The sequence below is a fragment of the Nelumbo lutea genome, chromosome 3 (genome assembly GCF_056320005.1).
Source record: "Nelumbo lutea isolate HS-2025 chromosome 3, American lotus-T2T, whole genome shotgun sequence".
NCBI lineage: Eukaryota > Viridiplantae > Streptophyta > Magnoliopsida > Proteales > Nelumbonaceae > Nelumbo > Nelumbo lutea.
Genome location: NC_142686.1, coordinates 20749320 through 20765432, shown reverse-complemented (window position 1 = coordinate 20765432; position 16113 = coordinate 20749320). Strand labels below are relative to the sequence as shown.

General features: G+C 39.8%; 1 protein-coding gene across 1 annotated transcript; it reads right to left on the bottom strand.

The window, feature by feature from the left end:
• Positions 1-3266: 3266 nt before the first annotated feature.
• Positions 3267-5759, bottom strand: LOC148863455 (micronuclear linker histone polyprotein-like protein). The gene has a single exon (XM_088979588.1). The coding sequence runs from the start codon at positions 4744-4746 to the stop codon at positions 3727-3729; it is 1020 nt and encodes a 339-aa protein (XP_088835714.1). The 5' UTR covers positions 4747-5759; the 3' UTR covers positions 3267-3726.
• Between the last annotated feature and the right edge of the window lie 10354 nt (positions 5760-16113).

The window sequence follows — 16113 nt, the reverse complement described above, 5'->3', positions numbered from 1 at the left end:
CCCACATTGTTTTATTTGTATAGGTGAATGCATGGGTTGGTCCCACTTCAATATTTTGTATAGGTAAACACATGAGTGGGGTTAAGAAGGTGATGTATGTGTAAGCCAAAGATGAGAGTGGGGCCTACATTGATTTTTTTTTTTTTGTTATGGTGAATGCATTAATGGGTCCATTTTAATATTTTGTCTAAATAATTATATAAATGGGACCCATGAGTACTATTTGCATATTTGTATGTGTTATTGGGTTTCACACTTGATATTTCACTTGTCTTAAGCACACGTTTATTCATCACTGTTAAGGACTTCAAACGATCTTCATGTCTTCCTAGCTTTCTATAATATCTATTACAATTACTGCAACCAAACGATTTTCGGGCTTCCTATATCTACCTATGAAAGTTCTTGTGGTCTTATGGTTCTTTAGCTATTAGAAGATCTTCTGTTGAAAGACTTGCCAAACGTCCCCCTAATTTAAAAATAAAATTTTATATGAATACAAATAATAATGAATCAGATTTCAGTACAGCCGTACTAGATACGGTAGGATGAAGGGTTGTCTAATAGCTGAGCTACCCCTGGCGTTGATCAGGTTAGCTGTGCTTAAGCTTGTTTCATTCTTAATACAAGTAAGATTTGGCAGTTCCCAGTTGCAACATCTAGAGAGTCCAACTACGTTGTCACAACTAAGGGGTGTTGTATTGCATTTTTGCTTTGGATTGATTAAAATAAATTTGTGTGGTACATTGTTTTTACGTGATATATAGATATGTTTTGAAAACATTTTGAGTTGAATGACACAAATTAATGTTTCTACTTAAACGTCTTATTTGATGTTTCTCACACATGCATTTTTCTAATTGAAATGATCAAATGACACTGACGTGATAATACATATTTCTCACAAAATTGTATTTGATCAATCTAAAATGCAACAACAATGCAATGCCATTACATTTGGTTTGGACTTTCTTCAGCCATTATATTTCTTGCCATTTTATAATGGCTGAAGTCTCTGAACGTGATGACTTATTGTTTTTCTATGTTGGTGGATAAACAATTAAATAATAAAATATGCAAGTGTATGGAGTTTGGCTTTGGTCAGTGCAAATTCATGCTCACACCGTTGGAATAGCCTCTTGCAACCTTGCATTGGGAATATCTTCCCATAAAATAAAGCACATAAGTACAGAGATATTCCCAATGCAAGGCTGTAAAGACTGTTCGAACGGGTTTTGCACTGACCAAATCCCAACTAAGTGTATGGTAATCAACCCCGCTTCACCACTCAGCCATTAAGAAGCTCAGAATCTCCCTAAAAATTTATAAAAGACAAAGTAATAAATCATTCACTTCAGCCGTGGTAGGAAAAATAATCTAAAACGAATCTTACTCCCAAATCCCAATTTTATGGGAATGGGCCGAAACTCTGTTTTTATTGGGCCCATTTGAAGTTGAATCTGGTTCTTGGTGCCCTGTAATCGGGGCCAACTTCAGAAGCCACTCCCAATGAGGCTAATTGAACTTAACAACTAGTTGACTTCATCTTCTTTCATTGTTATTTGCTGCTCTCCATGGTTGCCCATTGCTTTCTGTGTTTTGGACTTGTCAAATATTTCCTCCATATTCAGTACAACTGGTTGATCTACTAAGTCTAAGCCCTAACAGTCTATTTCCTCAAACTAGTGGAAGAGGACTAGTATGCAACGTCGAAGTTGTGTGGAGGAGGATCTGATCACAAGAACTCAGAGTAGATCCCTATAACTTTTTTTTATCTAATACTTTTGGCAGGCTTTCTTTTGTCATCATCAATTCTTTGCGACGAAATCATTTTGATTGTTTTTCTTAAGCTGCAGAAATCGTACATACTGCATCAAATGTGGTGGTAACTAATCCTATCTGCATCTTTTCTTTTAGTTGAAAAAGTTGTTTGATAATCCATTCATCAGAACTAGAGATGTATCAAAGAGAGAAGGGTCCAGATCCCTCACTCCAAAGTGGCAATCATTTTTAGCACAGGAGATCCTTTAGGTGGAACCTGGTATTCGGCAGCTGGGTACTTAACCCAGACTTTGCTGTAAACAGAACCTGGCAGTAGCTAGGTTAGATTCAAGGATAAGTCCATTCTATTCCATTTCCAGAGATCATTGTGATGATCAATCTAGCTTTTAACTACAAAGAATAGTTGTTGGTTGAAAACTTGAAATGGAACCCATAGAACTGTTGGTCCTGTACTATAGTACACTGCACATACCCACTTGCCCAAGCCCAACTCCTGTTCATCCATTGATCATCCACATCAAAAGCTTGTCTCTGGGGATACAGAAGCAGCAGAACCCTTAGAACAGTGTAAGGCTTGGATCATGCATCATGACATGTTCTCGGGAGGATCAATACCCACCATGGATATGGACCACAAACCAAGCCACCAACTGAACCATCCCATAGGGTGTTCTATGCAGGCACTTTTAGATGAGAACCATCCCATTGTGGGACCTAATCAAGCCCAAACCACTAACTGAACCAAGAGCTTAAACGCTAAGGCAGGAATGACAATATAACCTCTCATTTTATAGCCCACAAAGCTTCAAAACTGTCTTGGGGTTGTGCTTTTCAAACAGCTATCTCTGAGCAAGTTTTGGAGGAGGAATGGACCACACAGATGTTTCTCATAGCAAAGTAGCTAGCAGCAAGAGCTCCCTTTAAAGAAGAAGGCAATAGAGTACAGGATCTTGGGGGAGGGATTTAGACAAACCAGAATCATCCATCTAAAGAAATGATCGTCTCAGTTGGTACAGCAATATATAACACAAATAGATGAGACAAACGTCTGAAAGACATTGTCTTTAAATGTTATTTGTTCCCCACTCAGTGAACCCAGCTTGCTCTTGATTACAGATAAATCTACTTCCAGAATACCATCGAGCTTTGTTTTGCAGAGAGGCAAAGCAAGAAAGTATTTTTGCATGCAAAAATGCACCTGCTTAAGCCCTTATTATTACATATAAGGTTGTTGCAACGTTATATCAGTTTTGAAATTGTACATAAATGTGCAGCTCCATCGCAATCGCATGCTCCAAAAAATTTTCAATCTTTTATCGAGTTGAGCATTCAGACATTTCGATTCTGCTTTGCTAAAAACAGACAAAAAGAAGGCTGGATTCATCATTCTTTCTCCTTTAATGGGTACACTACAACGTAAAAGTGTTTTATTTTTCGCTCAAGAACCTAAAAAAAATTAACTAGGCCTGCAAATCGAGCTCATCATCACAACCATGTATTTTTTTTATTATTATATTCATTTGCAATGATCGAGCAAAGTTCCATCGAAGCTACAAAGAAAAGCCCCCAGAAGGCCTAACAGTGTAAAATCAGAAATAGAGAGTAAAGGGGGAGACGCATTCACAACAGATCAGAGATCGAGAGGAGATGGATCGGCTGGATCAATTTGGATTCCTACAGGCTACAGCTCTGAAGTTCATGGAACGATGACGATGAAACTACATTACTTGTCCAGACCATTATATTATACAAGCCATAATGCTTCATCATCTTCATAAAAGAAAATCAAAGAGAAAGCAATGAACACTGCAACTAAGCAACATTAATGATTAACCAGAGATTCCTTCCACCAATAGAGAAAACCCATTTTACCTTGTCGTATATCTGCAGTGAGACTGTGTTCTTTACTTTCTACCTTGAAGTCATGAACCGTTCTCCTTTGAATTAATGCCTGAAAACCCATCTCCACGCCTTCAATCTTTTCTTACCATTCTCGGTTCCTTTATCATTTACTGTGATCCTGCAAGAGCTCCCGTTACTTGAAGTTTCTTCTCCTCTAGAAGAACTGCATCCGTGCTTCAAGAATTCACAACCTCTTAAATCGCTGAACCCGGACTCTGACTGTAAATTACCATCACTCATATTCAGATCAGAGAACTTAAGCCTTGATTCTGAAGAGCAACCGAGATTTAAATCAATGAAACCCGAGTCATCAAGACCATCGAAATCCGCTTCTGACAACACTAATGAGCTACCTTTCTTCACATCACCATTAAAACTATCTTTTATAGACTTTACGTCCTTAACACCACTTCTGCTCTCAGACACCAAAACTGCTTTACTCTCACTGACATCAGAGACTCCTCTGCCTGAGAAAGTAGAGCTTAAGCTAGCACCGTCTACACATTCATCAAAACCAGCCCTTAAACCGCTAACAGTCTCGGACCTAGAAACACCCATCTTATAATCGAAAACCCACATCTCACCTTTCTCATCAAACCCACGAATGTTTCTCCTTGAAGAGCAACAACCCTTTTCTCTCTTCTTCCTGAAACACCTTCCAAACCTCCAAAACCCGTTTCTCTTGACATCAACACAGTTGATGCTTCGGCTCCTGTTAAGAAGCACAATAGCTTCTGATTTATCGTCACTACTAGGCTTTGAATATGAACGTGGGAATTCAGCCTTCTCATTTTCAATGAGGAATGAGATTCTACCCACGCTGCCCACCTCGACAGAATATGAATTGGGGTAGGAGGAGACTTCGGAGCAGGAGCAGGACGAGAGGCGTTGCTCTCCACAGTCAGAGCATACGAGCTTAACCAATCTGTCTTTCAGGCAGTAAGCACAGATTCCGACTGAAGAGGAAGATGGGTGTTTCCTGCACGGAGCATCTGACGAAGAGTAGTAGTCTGGCAACCAGGTACCGGAAGAGGTTTCCGCAGCTCTACCTCTTCCTTTCATGGCTTCGCTTCTTAATTCTTCCTCACTTTTGGGGAGCGGGAATTTGCAAACAACTTTGAAGCCAAGAGCCCAAGACAACCAAAGAAGAAATAACTGTTGATTTTTGAAGCTGAGAGGTTACTAAAGAACTTTAGTATAGAGAGAGAGAGAGAGAGAGAGAGAGAGAGAGAGAGAGACTGAGAGGCGTCTACTTTACGTTTTCATTTACGAAAGAGTGAGAGAGTTCGTAACTTCTGAAGATTGTGGAGTGATGAAAGACACTGACGACTGAAAGTAATATACGCTGTCAAATTGATTGATACAGTCCCAACGCTTAAGTCGGGGCTCTGCCCAATTCCCAAACCCGAACAGGTATGGAAATACGAGACCTCTCGCATGGGACTATGGGAGTCGGGAGATAGTGCAAACTTGGCGGGTTGGGTCAGTTGAGTTTGAAGATTGGGTTTCGGTTGAAAAATGCTACCCATATAAAATCAGAGTGAATTAGGGTTTATGCCATGGGGAATACGAGTCAATTATGTAGATAAAATGTTTATGCATCATGAATATATATGATTACTTGAACATCATAATGTATATAACTATATTTATATCATGCATGAGTTTGCGAATTTGGTAGCCCTGATTCCAATTAGGGATTTAGGACCCAATCTAATTATCCTAATCTCATGGCTGGACTGGGTCAGGATTGAAACCTTAGGGTTAGAATTGAAGTAAATTAGGTCCTGGGCTGTACCCAAATTGGGCATTTTGTTCTCAAACTGACGTCCCAGATGGGACCAACAAGGCAACAAACCTTTCATCTCCATCAAAACAAGAAAGCTAAGGGGAAAAGGGTCTCCAGATAAACGTCCAACTGTTCAATCCGGGTCGGATGCAATTGCGTATTTTATGAGACAACCCTAGATTCTTTTCTCCACCGGTGACCGGCCTCTGCACCTATTTTTGCTACCACCCACCACCACCACCTATTTATTTCATCTCTTCTCAAGTAAAATCAAACAACACAATCCCACGGTCTGGCATTTCATCGAGCAACTTTGACATAAATTCTCCCATACCCATGCTTCCTTCCCCTTGCCCCCTTGTTTTATTAATCCTCTCCCAAGTTCTATCAATGTCAGTGACGCCCCTCACCAAGCCACCCGCTGACCATTGATATAACCACGTTAATTTGTCCACATCTCCATTTGCATCACGGAAGATCTAAGGTCATTTTCCTTCAGATCATGGGCTGCCTAGGTGCACTGACACCTAGATTTTTAATCCTTTGTATTGTTGGTGGGCCACCCCCTTCTTTAATGCGTCATTATACTTGGATCATGCCCTTCTCTTTTCTTTTGGATGGTCCAGATCATTCAGGGTGAGGGGGGGAGCCTTTGATCGTGGGACCACAGTCGTACATCATGCGCTCAGCAAAAGGTAAGGTGATGTTTACATGTGACACGTAGTGATGGAAACTACTAACGTGTTGCAGTGAATTAGTGATTCACTGATTCTTTGTCATGTCCTTCTTTTCAATGTTTTCATGGAAATGGAAGAAGAAGAGAAAAACGGCAAGGCATGTCAATCTTTCCCAAAGACAGGGGTATGTCAGTCACTTCGCATGCATTTGGAATCAATCTATATATGAACACGTTTCCTGGTCCATCATGTATGGGCCTCACGCGCTCGCGCATGACGAGCATGCACGCGACCTAATCTCAATGGGTATTATTTCCTGGGTTGGTCATATTCTTCGTGGGCAGCCCAACATATTTTGAAAAGACAAAAATAGCCTCGTCCAGTCCTACGAGGATTTATTTATTTTTTCTTTGGGGGTGCCGGGGTGGGGTGGGGTTGTTTGTTCAGCTTCCTAAAAGCAAGAATTCTTACCTCTACCCAAAAAAAAAGCAAGAATTCTTACCTCTACCCCCCCCCCCCCAAAAAAAAGCAAGAATTCTTACGTGGCAAGTTAATTTGAGGTTTAAAGTGAGAGTTGCCAAAATTCTCCCTGCAATTTTCTCTCTAACTTTTTATTTCTCTATTATGACACTAAACATGGTTTGATTGTCGGATAAGTATGAACATGTGCAATGCAGATTTCTAATTCTACAACGGATCTATAAGTATTCAAAATGTGAAAACCCTCCATTGTATACATCAATGGCCGTTCGTGAATTGACATTAATTCTGATTTAATATCTACTCTAATTGTATTTTGGGCCTAAAAATTTTGAATTTAAACTGAACCATCATTCTCCCGTTTAATTGTCTGATCTAAATGGATGATTTAATGTAAATTAAAAATAATAATAATTAATTAAAATTTATTATTCTGATTGAACAGATTAATAGTTCAACGCCCTATTTAAAAGTTTGAGAGAAAAAAAAAAAAAAAAAGATCAAATCAGCCCTGACAAGACTGCACCCCACAGCACCTCCTATTGTATTTGCAACATCTCGGGATGATAATACTAAAAATGATTTACAGCAAAAAACTAGAGATGTTTCTAATACACAGCAGGAATGTGGTGTGAAACGTCGAGGGGCGCACTCTTATGGAGGCTAATTTGAACTCGAAAAAAAAAATGTCAAATGACCATCTCAACAACTATCATCATCAGTCAGACTCTTGTATACAAGTGCCGACTTGTGTTGATTATATTTCACGGAAGGGTAATTTTGTACTTTACGCAATCAATATTATTTTTAGAGTCTCCTTCAATCCGAACATTCTGGTCTACTATCACTTTCGTCACAAGGTGGGTCTCAATTGTAGTCCATGGTTGTCAATGGATTTATATTTGACATTTATAATTACGCCATCAAATGTTTTGCCAATAGAGATAATATTGTGGTTTGTGCTACTACCCACTTACCCTTTTTTATTTATGCACCAAAGTTGAACTGTACACCTTGATGGTGAGCACTTTCCACTTAATCTATTGAATTTCTAACTTCTGATATAGAGGAATAAGGCGTGGGGCAGAGCATGGCTCTTAAATGGAGCACACCACGGAGAGTCTGTGTATCATGGCTCTTAAATGGAGCAAATTCTTATTCAAGTTTCATTTATTTAACTTAGATTTGGATATATGTTTAGCAATGAATCCACGATTTGATTGAATTCGGATTTTGCTTGACCCAATCCAGTATACATACGTGTACATACCTATATAAAGTATCATTCTAGAAAAAGTACAGATTTTATGCATCTATACCCGTTCCTAAATTGACATCAATTCCAAGTTGTCACCTACCCCAATTGTACTTGGAGCTTATAAATTCTAACCTTAAGCTCAATGATCATTCTTTCTAACATTTTAGTATTAAAATTCTTAGAATTAAATTAGAAATTCCTATTTATTGTACATATTTTTGTTATACTTTTATATTTAATTTTAAAAATTTAAAAATTTGTTGATATTCTAATCAAATCACTCCCATCTTGCCTTATCAAACCATTTTTTAAATGTAACAAAAAGTATCCACTTTTTTATATATTTTTTAATTTACGGTAGAACAGAAACAGATATTGATAATTTATTAGATAAAGGACCATGATATGACGCTCTCCCTATAGTTGGCGATGCTTTAAGAATCCAAAGCATGCGGTAATGATGAAGCTCATTGCTCCATGCCGATAAGGAATTTCTTTTTGAAAATCCACGGGGAAGCAAATCAGGTAACTTCAAAAGAATTTAAATCATAAGTCTCTATTTGTTTGTAATGTGATAAAAAAAATTTTGTAATAGGTTCAGTTTTGCATCTATTTACTTGTGTCCTACCTTTACTTTGCGTTATCCTTGTATAGTTGTATGCAGTCATTGACAATGGAAATTTTGCATCACAAAAATTGGTGAGTATCACCTTCCTCCTACTTCAATTATTTATCATAGAGGGTAGGGATCACAACATTTGACTTACTATGTTACTTCTAACAAGAAAACAAGACAAAGCCAAAAATAAAACAAAAATAAACCAGAATTTACACTCTCATGAATTTATGTCGGTGCAAATGAAATTTGCACACTGCAAACAAATAGAGCCCAAGGGAAATAGTACTTTTGTTCTAAAAATTATTGGTAATTTATGAATCAAATTCTCTGCAATTTTGATTTAATAATGCATGTGGCATTAGGTAGAACGAAATAGTGAAATGGGATTCATGTATCCAACTCCATATGGTTGGGATAAGGCTTAGATGATGAAGCTCTAAATAATATTGCTCAATTAGATTATACGGTATCATCCTTGATAGTTGATACCTAAAATAAGATAATGAAACTAGGCCTGCAAATAGTGTCACTTTGTTCTAAGTTAAATTCCAATTTGATCTAATTATAATTGAATCAAATGTGGATCAATCCTTATCTGATTCAAAATTCAATTTAAATATGTATGCTTATGTATACATAAGATTTATATTCTACTTATTAGTAAAAATGGTTAGAATGCTACACTTTTTGAACAGAGTCATATATTCAAGTTCAAGCAAGTTTCATTTTGTTCCATAATATTCAATATTTGATTGCAGTCCGACTAGAATTGATTCCAGTATAATTCCAAAGGTGAGATTTAATTCTAACCAAAAAATAAACAAATCAAATTGAAATTTACCCATATCCGACTTTATTCAATCCTTTTACAATCTAAGCCAAAGTCCATTTTTTTGGGCTGGTAAAAATGGTCACCCCTAGTTATAGAATTATATAGACTTATAGGTATGGGGATGGGCTAGCCCCGTTGCTTAACCTCATGAACCTAAAAAATGGAAAATCAAAAGAGAAATATTTCACTATTTCCTTAAAGCTCTGTAGTAATATAATAGACCCTCGTTTTATGTTGTCGAAGACAGAACGTTAACACGGGCTGCTCACCCAGGCTCCGGCTTAGATCTTTCCGGTAAACTAGTTATGTCAGTTGTCATTGTCTGTTCTAAGAAAGATTCATTTTATGGATTCGTTGCTACTTGCTACTTAAATTCAACGACTAATCACTTCACCACGTGATTTGTTGGAACTAGACATAAAATGCCTTATATCATTGACGTATTATGGACCATTCTGAGAGAGAAGCTGTCTTCGATTCGTTGTAGGATTTCATTCGAATTTGAGATTTTAGAAGACAAAGGCCGATCAAGGTAGGTAGGAAGTCGGCAACACAAAGGGTCCGTTTGGTTCGTAATTGGAATTGAAATTGAAATTAAAATCCTTTGAGATTGGAAATGGAATGATCCTTTTTCATAGTCTGTTTGATTCAAACAGGAATCAGAATGAAAATATGAATCAGATGGAATGAGATTTCATTCTCAAGAGAGAGAGAGGAAATCCGATTCCGCCCAACCAAAGAATTGGCATTCTAATTCTGATTCCAGATCCCTGTTCCTGTAAACCAAACGGGCCCTAATTGTTTCTTCAAAAGCAACTCTCGATCCTTATTCTAGTGCAGTCATTGTCCATCCCCTCTTGGGCTGCAAATGAGCTACTAGTGGTAGTCTAGTGGGTTGCAGTGTTGGTCGGCCCAATCCACAACCCATACAAGTTGGACTCGGCGTGTTTGGTATTATTGATGTTTCTACATGATTATTTTTTTTTGTTGATCAGCACAAATTGGCATACAACTGTTATTTGATGATGTTTATAGTTGAAACGGAACATAATTTGTGGTTGATTGTCTGCCTCAAAGGGACTACTTCTCCTCCTTGTAACCGGAGAAACATTGTGGCTGATTGTCTGTTGTGCAAGGATAAGCTTAGTAGTGGATTAAGATACAGACATGTTTATAGGGAAGCCAACGAGGCAGCTAATAGGGTTGCAAATTTGGCTATCTCTTCGAATTCAGATTGTGTTTTTCTTGAATGTATGTCTCTTTCTTGGGACTTGGAGTTTATTTGTTTTTGTGATTTTTGGGAACGTGCTACCCCAGACTTATGTAGCACCTTTGTTATTCTATCAAAAAAAAAAAAACATAATTTCTTGCTTCCAGGGGTGAAATCTAATCATTCTACCTGAAAGTTGGACTGGGCTGAGAGATTTGTAACAACACATATGTCTCACTGATTTGTATTCCATATACGCAATACCTGAAAGTTGGACTGGGCTGAGAGATTTGTAACAACACATATGTCTCACTGATTTGTATTCCATATACGCAAAAAGTTTCAGGTAAAAACAGCAATGCTATCAAATACAACTAGGTATGCGTTTGGTTTTGTGAGCGTTTCTTAGATAAAAATTTAATTGAAAAGCGTTACTTTAAACATTTAGGCTTAGTTTGGAAGGAGTACAAATGCAAATGTGTAGATTGTAGAGTGCAAAACCTTATATTTTGTATTATTTTCTATGTATTTGCACTGTACATATTTATATTTGTATTCTTTCCAAACAGAGTCTTATTAGTTTTATTGCTTGGTTGTTAGGCATTTGATATAATATCATATAAAGCTATCTTCCACCTCAGCTTATAATGCTCCAGGTAAACATTTCATTTCAATATAAATTGAGGCATTGGGAGAAACCAGAATTTAAAGTTTCCCCCAACACCTCATACACATAAAATCCATGTGTTTCTGTTTTTTAATGTTCATTTGACAAATGTTGAAACCAAACAATAGTTTCATGCACAATAAACCAAACAATGTTTACCGGCGTATTGGCTTGAGTTGGTACATTTTTTTTAGTTTTATTTATTTTTTTCGAAACCGGTTCAGAGGGATCGGTTTAAGGCCTGGCTACCCTCTGAACTGGAGGGACGTATCGGTAAGCCATCGGCATGATATGTACAGACTGATACGTATCGATACTTTGAACCTTGCAAGATGTGACAATTTTTTTCCAATAAACACAACCGAACGTAGCCTAGATGGTGTTTGGCTGGGTTGTATTTGTACTTGAAGTCTAGTTAGGCAATACATAGGCATTTTGGCTTTGCCTTCCAAAGATCCGTTTTGTTGGGCAATATCAATTTTTAAGTGTTTGCTCTATCATTTACATAGAATTATGTGCTCAGAGGTGTTGGAGGAAGATTCAAAAAGTAGTTTTCCCAACAAGGGTGTTTCTACTTTGAGTGTCTTATGTGGTGCCTATTGGAATCCAGTGGCTTCTATATATTCAAAACAATATGTATCGTTTGCCAAAACAGCTCAATCTCCAAATTAAGTATTAACACTAAAAACTAGAAATTCAGCCAATGCCAAACACTCATTGTTTCCAAAATGATGACAATAAATAATTAAAAGTGTTCGACTATGATATGAAAATATATATGATATCTGAAAAACTTATGACCAGTCAGTTCGAATCATAAATGTGGTAGTCAATCAGGTATTATTTATCAAAATTGATGGGTGAGTTTTGATTGGTCAAAACTCTTCCCATACCATATCTCTTCCGCATCATAGATTTTCCCTAATTAAAATCAACGTTTTGGGATCAGTTTATACCTATCGTGGCAAGTGGCAACCTATTACTGATTTGTTTTTGGATGAACAACCGTCGTTGATCCATGTGATTGAACTGCTCTCTCTCTCTCTCTCTCTGTATCTTGGTATGTCTCTCTTGGCTTTCTATCGAACTTGAGTTATGATGAAGGGTGATTTGGCACAACTTAGTAAGAAGAGGTCACGTGGACGCAATTTTCTAGAGGGGCGATAACTTAGCCAAAGGAACCCAATCCGCAACAATTAGAGCTTGGATATTCAGTCACCTCAGCCCAAAACCACCTTGGCGTAAAGGTACCATGACACCCAATTTAGTTTGGGGCTAAAGAACTGAAGTACCAGTTCGGAGCTAAAGAGCCGAAACGCCACATAATCAACTCCAGAAGCCTCCCCAACAGGCCCTGAATTTCTCGGGATCACAACGGGACTCATCCTCACTCTACCCGAATCGGAGGAAAACAATAAACCTTATCAACTGACACATTGCTCTCCTTCAAAAATGGAACAGATCTTATCTATGCAGCCTAAAGATCCCGAATCTTTTTCGTAAGATCCACGACTACTACACTATATAAGGACATCAAACCCCAAGGCAAAGGTACGCGCGGTTATTTACTCAATAGCACTCAAGCATTCAAGTATTCAGCTCACATCCGTAATATAATACTGACTTAAGCATCAGAGCGACCTCACCAGGTTAGCCACTTTGAGTTCTCTGATCTATTATCTTGCAGCTTGGTCCAGCTCGCCACACAACTGGTGTTCAAATCATCTTCCAGCTAGGAATACCCAGACCACGCACCGTCAATTGGCACTGTCTGTGGGAACCGATCAAAAGGTCATCCCAATTTCATTTGCAATTCTAGCTTCCAATTTATCTCAATGGATTCTTATATCAACACCAGGAAAAGCATCGAGATGAACGTCACTGGGGGGCAAGATCAGCAATCAACCTTCCCCCAAGGTCCCACGGTATGCATTAGCCAGTTTACTATTCTCCTTACAGCTTCAGGGTCCCGTCACTGTCCGTACCGTAGGGCACTACGCAAGTGAGCGTCCCGCTTCCCCCAGTGGGCATAACTTTCTCTGAGCCATCTATTGTCCCCCTGGAATTGAGCACTCCCAATTCCATGACCTCGTTTAGTGCATCCAGACAATACAGATCCAAATGAAGCAGGTCCAACAGTTCCAATAGTTTCAGCAGTACTACCTATACGAGTAGTATCAGTAGCAGTTCCCACCACTGCAGCCGAACCAACAATCAATTCCACCCCGGCACCTAGGGTTGTGCCAGGGCCAGAACCAGAACCGGCTTGAAACTAGCTAGAATGTCCACCGATCCCCCCATTGGGGTGAGGGGACCTCGCAGGTGCTGGTTCCTCCCAGGGGTCAGGTTTCACCCCATGGGAGGAGAGACGGTTAGCACATTCCTCCAATCTCACAAGGAACTTTTAGAAACAGGCCCGAGGATAGTCATCTCAACGGGCCAATCCAGCGTGGCACTCCCAACAGGAAAACAACGAATTGTGAGGATATAACAACTAGCCCGAAGTTTGAGGTGCAAACTCGAGGCAGGACCCCTCGGTGCCTCGTGATAGCCAGTGCGAACTCTACAACTTGGAGAACACGGCAAGAAGGAACTAGGATCCACCTCGCGACAATGTCCGTAATGATGCCAAGATACCAGATCAGACCGAAGTTAGCAGCACCAATGTTGAGCCGTTGAAGAATTTGCAACGGCGACGCCACAAGATACGTCACTCCTCGGCCAGAAATAGTCTGCTAGCAAAGCCAAGCCAATAAGCAGAGCAAGCTAAAGAAAAGGAAGAAGTGAGCTCGGTGGTAACAAAGACTGCGCCTCACTTGCTTTGCCGATCATCTCCTTTGTCTCCCGAGCCTCTAGCAACCCCGATGCTGAAAGACTTCAAGGTACCCCCGTTAGATAAGTATAACGGGTCGTTTAACCCCCAACGATCATGTGGATTCTTTCCAGTCTTAGATGCACCTATCTGGGGCTGATGAATCTTGCATGTGTGTGGCCTTCTCTACTATGTTCATGGGGGTAGTCCAAACCTAGTATCAGAACTTCGCATCAGGCTCCATCAAAAGTTGGTCACAATTTTTTGATTTGTTTACTGTGCATTTCATTACCAGCAAGAAATGCCCGAAGTCGTAAGAAAGCCTTCTGAACGTGGTTCAGAGGGAAGGAGAATCAATCAAAAGCTACATAAAGCGCTTCAACGATACCTGCTTGTAGATACTGGACCTCGACCCAGCGGTATGACACTGCGACAAATAAAGGAATCACCCATAAAGAGTTCAAGTGGCACATGGTAGCCAACAAACCAAAAGATATCATCGAGTTCCTTAAGTTGGCAGATCAGTTCATCGGTACCAAGGAAGAGATCAACCAAAAGATTGACAATCCACCGGCGGAAAAGAGGAAGAGAGAGAATGATGGGACGAGCAATGGTGGGTAGAAAAGAAAGAAGAGCAAGTCCCCAAGCAGGGGAAGAAGCAAGTCAAGAAGTCGATCCCCTTCGCGCGGGCACAAGCTAGGTCGGCGTTCCAGGACCCCACCTGTGGAAAGAACAAATTATACACCTTTGAATGCTAAGCGAGGAGAGATCTTAATGTCTATTAAAGATTCCTCCTTCGTTAAATGGCATCCTAGGTTAAGGGGAGACCCAACAACAAGAAAACCGAATGTTTACTACCATTTCCACCAAGATCATGGACACAGTACGAAGAATTGTAGGAATCTTCACGATGAGATCGAGGAACTTATCTGTCGTGGGTACCTAAAGAATTACATACTATGAGAAGAGAGGGGGCAAGCAAACCAACAGGGGGACCAAAGGAGGAATGGCCTTGAGACCAGCAGGAAGAATGAGCAGCCACATCGATAGATGCTAGAGGAAAGGCCAGTCTGTGGAGTGATCAATATGATCACCGACGGGTCCATCATTGTCTGATGTACATCAACAGTTGGGTGTTCCTCGGTCCGTGAATTAGAGAACAAAGGCTAAAACCCGCCAAAGCGACCTCGGCTTAAAGAACCGATCTACTTCACAAAAGACGATGTGCCCGGGATCCAGTACCCGCACGATGAAGCTTTAGTAGTGAAGCTAAGGATCAACAACTTCGAGGTGAAACACATCTTAGTAGACTTAGAAAGTTCAGCAGACATACTCTTCAAGGAGACTTTCGACAAATTACAGTTATAGCAGAGCAACCTGAAACCGACAGATACACCTTTGATAGGGTTCAGCGGCAAGGAGGTCAGGCCTCTTGGTTGAATCACAGTACCCATGGAAGTCGGCATGTGGCCAAACATTGTACGATTTGAGCACACGTTCTTGGTAGTCACGACTCCCTCCCCCTACAATGTGATAGTAGGTCGGCCTATCACGCACGTTTTGTGTGCAATAGTGTCCACTTACTACTTAGCGATGAAGTTCCCGATTGACAATGGTGTGGGAGTCGTTCAAGGTGACCAGCTTGAATCCCGCAAGTGCTACGTGTCCGCTTTGAAAGAAAAATCAAAGCTAGCAGAGGCCGTTGAACTCGAGCAACCGATAGAGTATACCGACAAACGAGCTGCCCTGAAAGAAGAAATGGTCCACATACCAGTCTCTGCTGCCGAACTAGCCAAAACTCTTCAAATCGGTGCCTCGATCAACGAACCACTTCGAATCCAGCTAGTAAGTTTCTTACTTGAAAATTTAGATATTTTTGCTTGGTCTACGACAGAGATGCTCGAGGTTGATCCAAAAATTATAACTCACAAGCTTAATGTCGTCCCTTTAGTCAGGCTAGTAAGATAAAAGAAACGCAACATCGCCCTGGAACGTTTGAGGATAGTCGATAGGTCAGAAAGCTCCTTGCAGCAGACTTCATCAGGGAAGTCCATTACCCGAGCTGGGTGGCCAACCTAGTTCTGG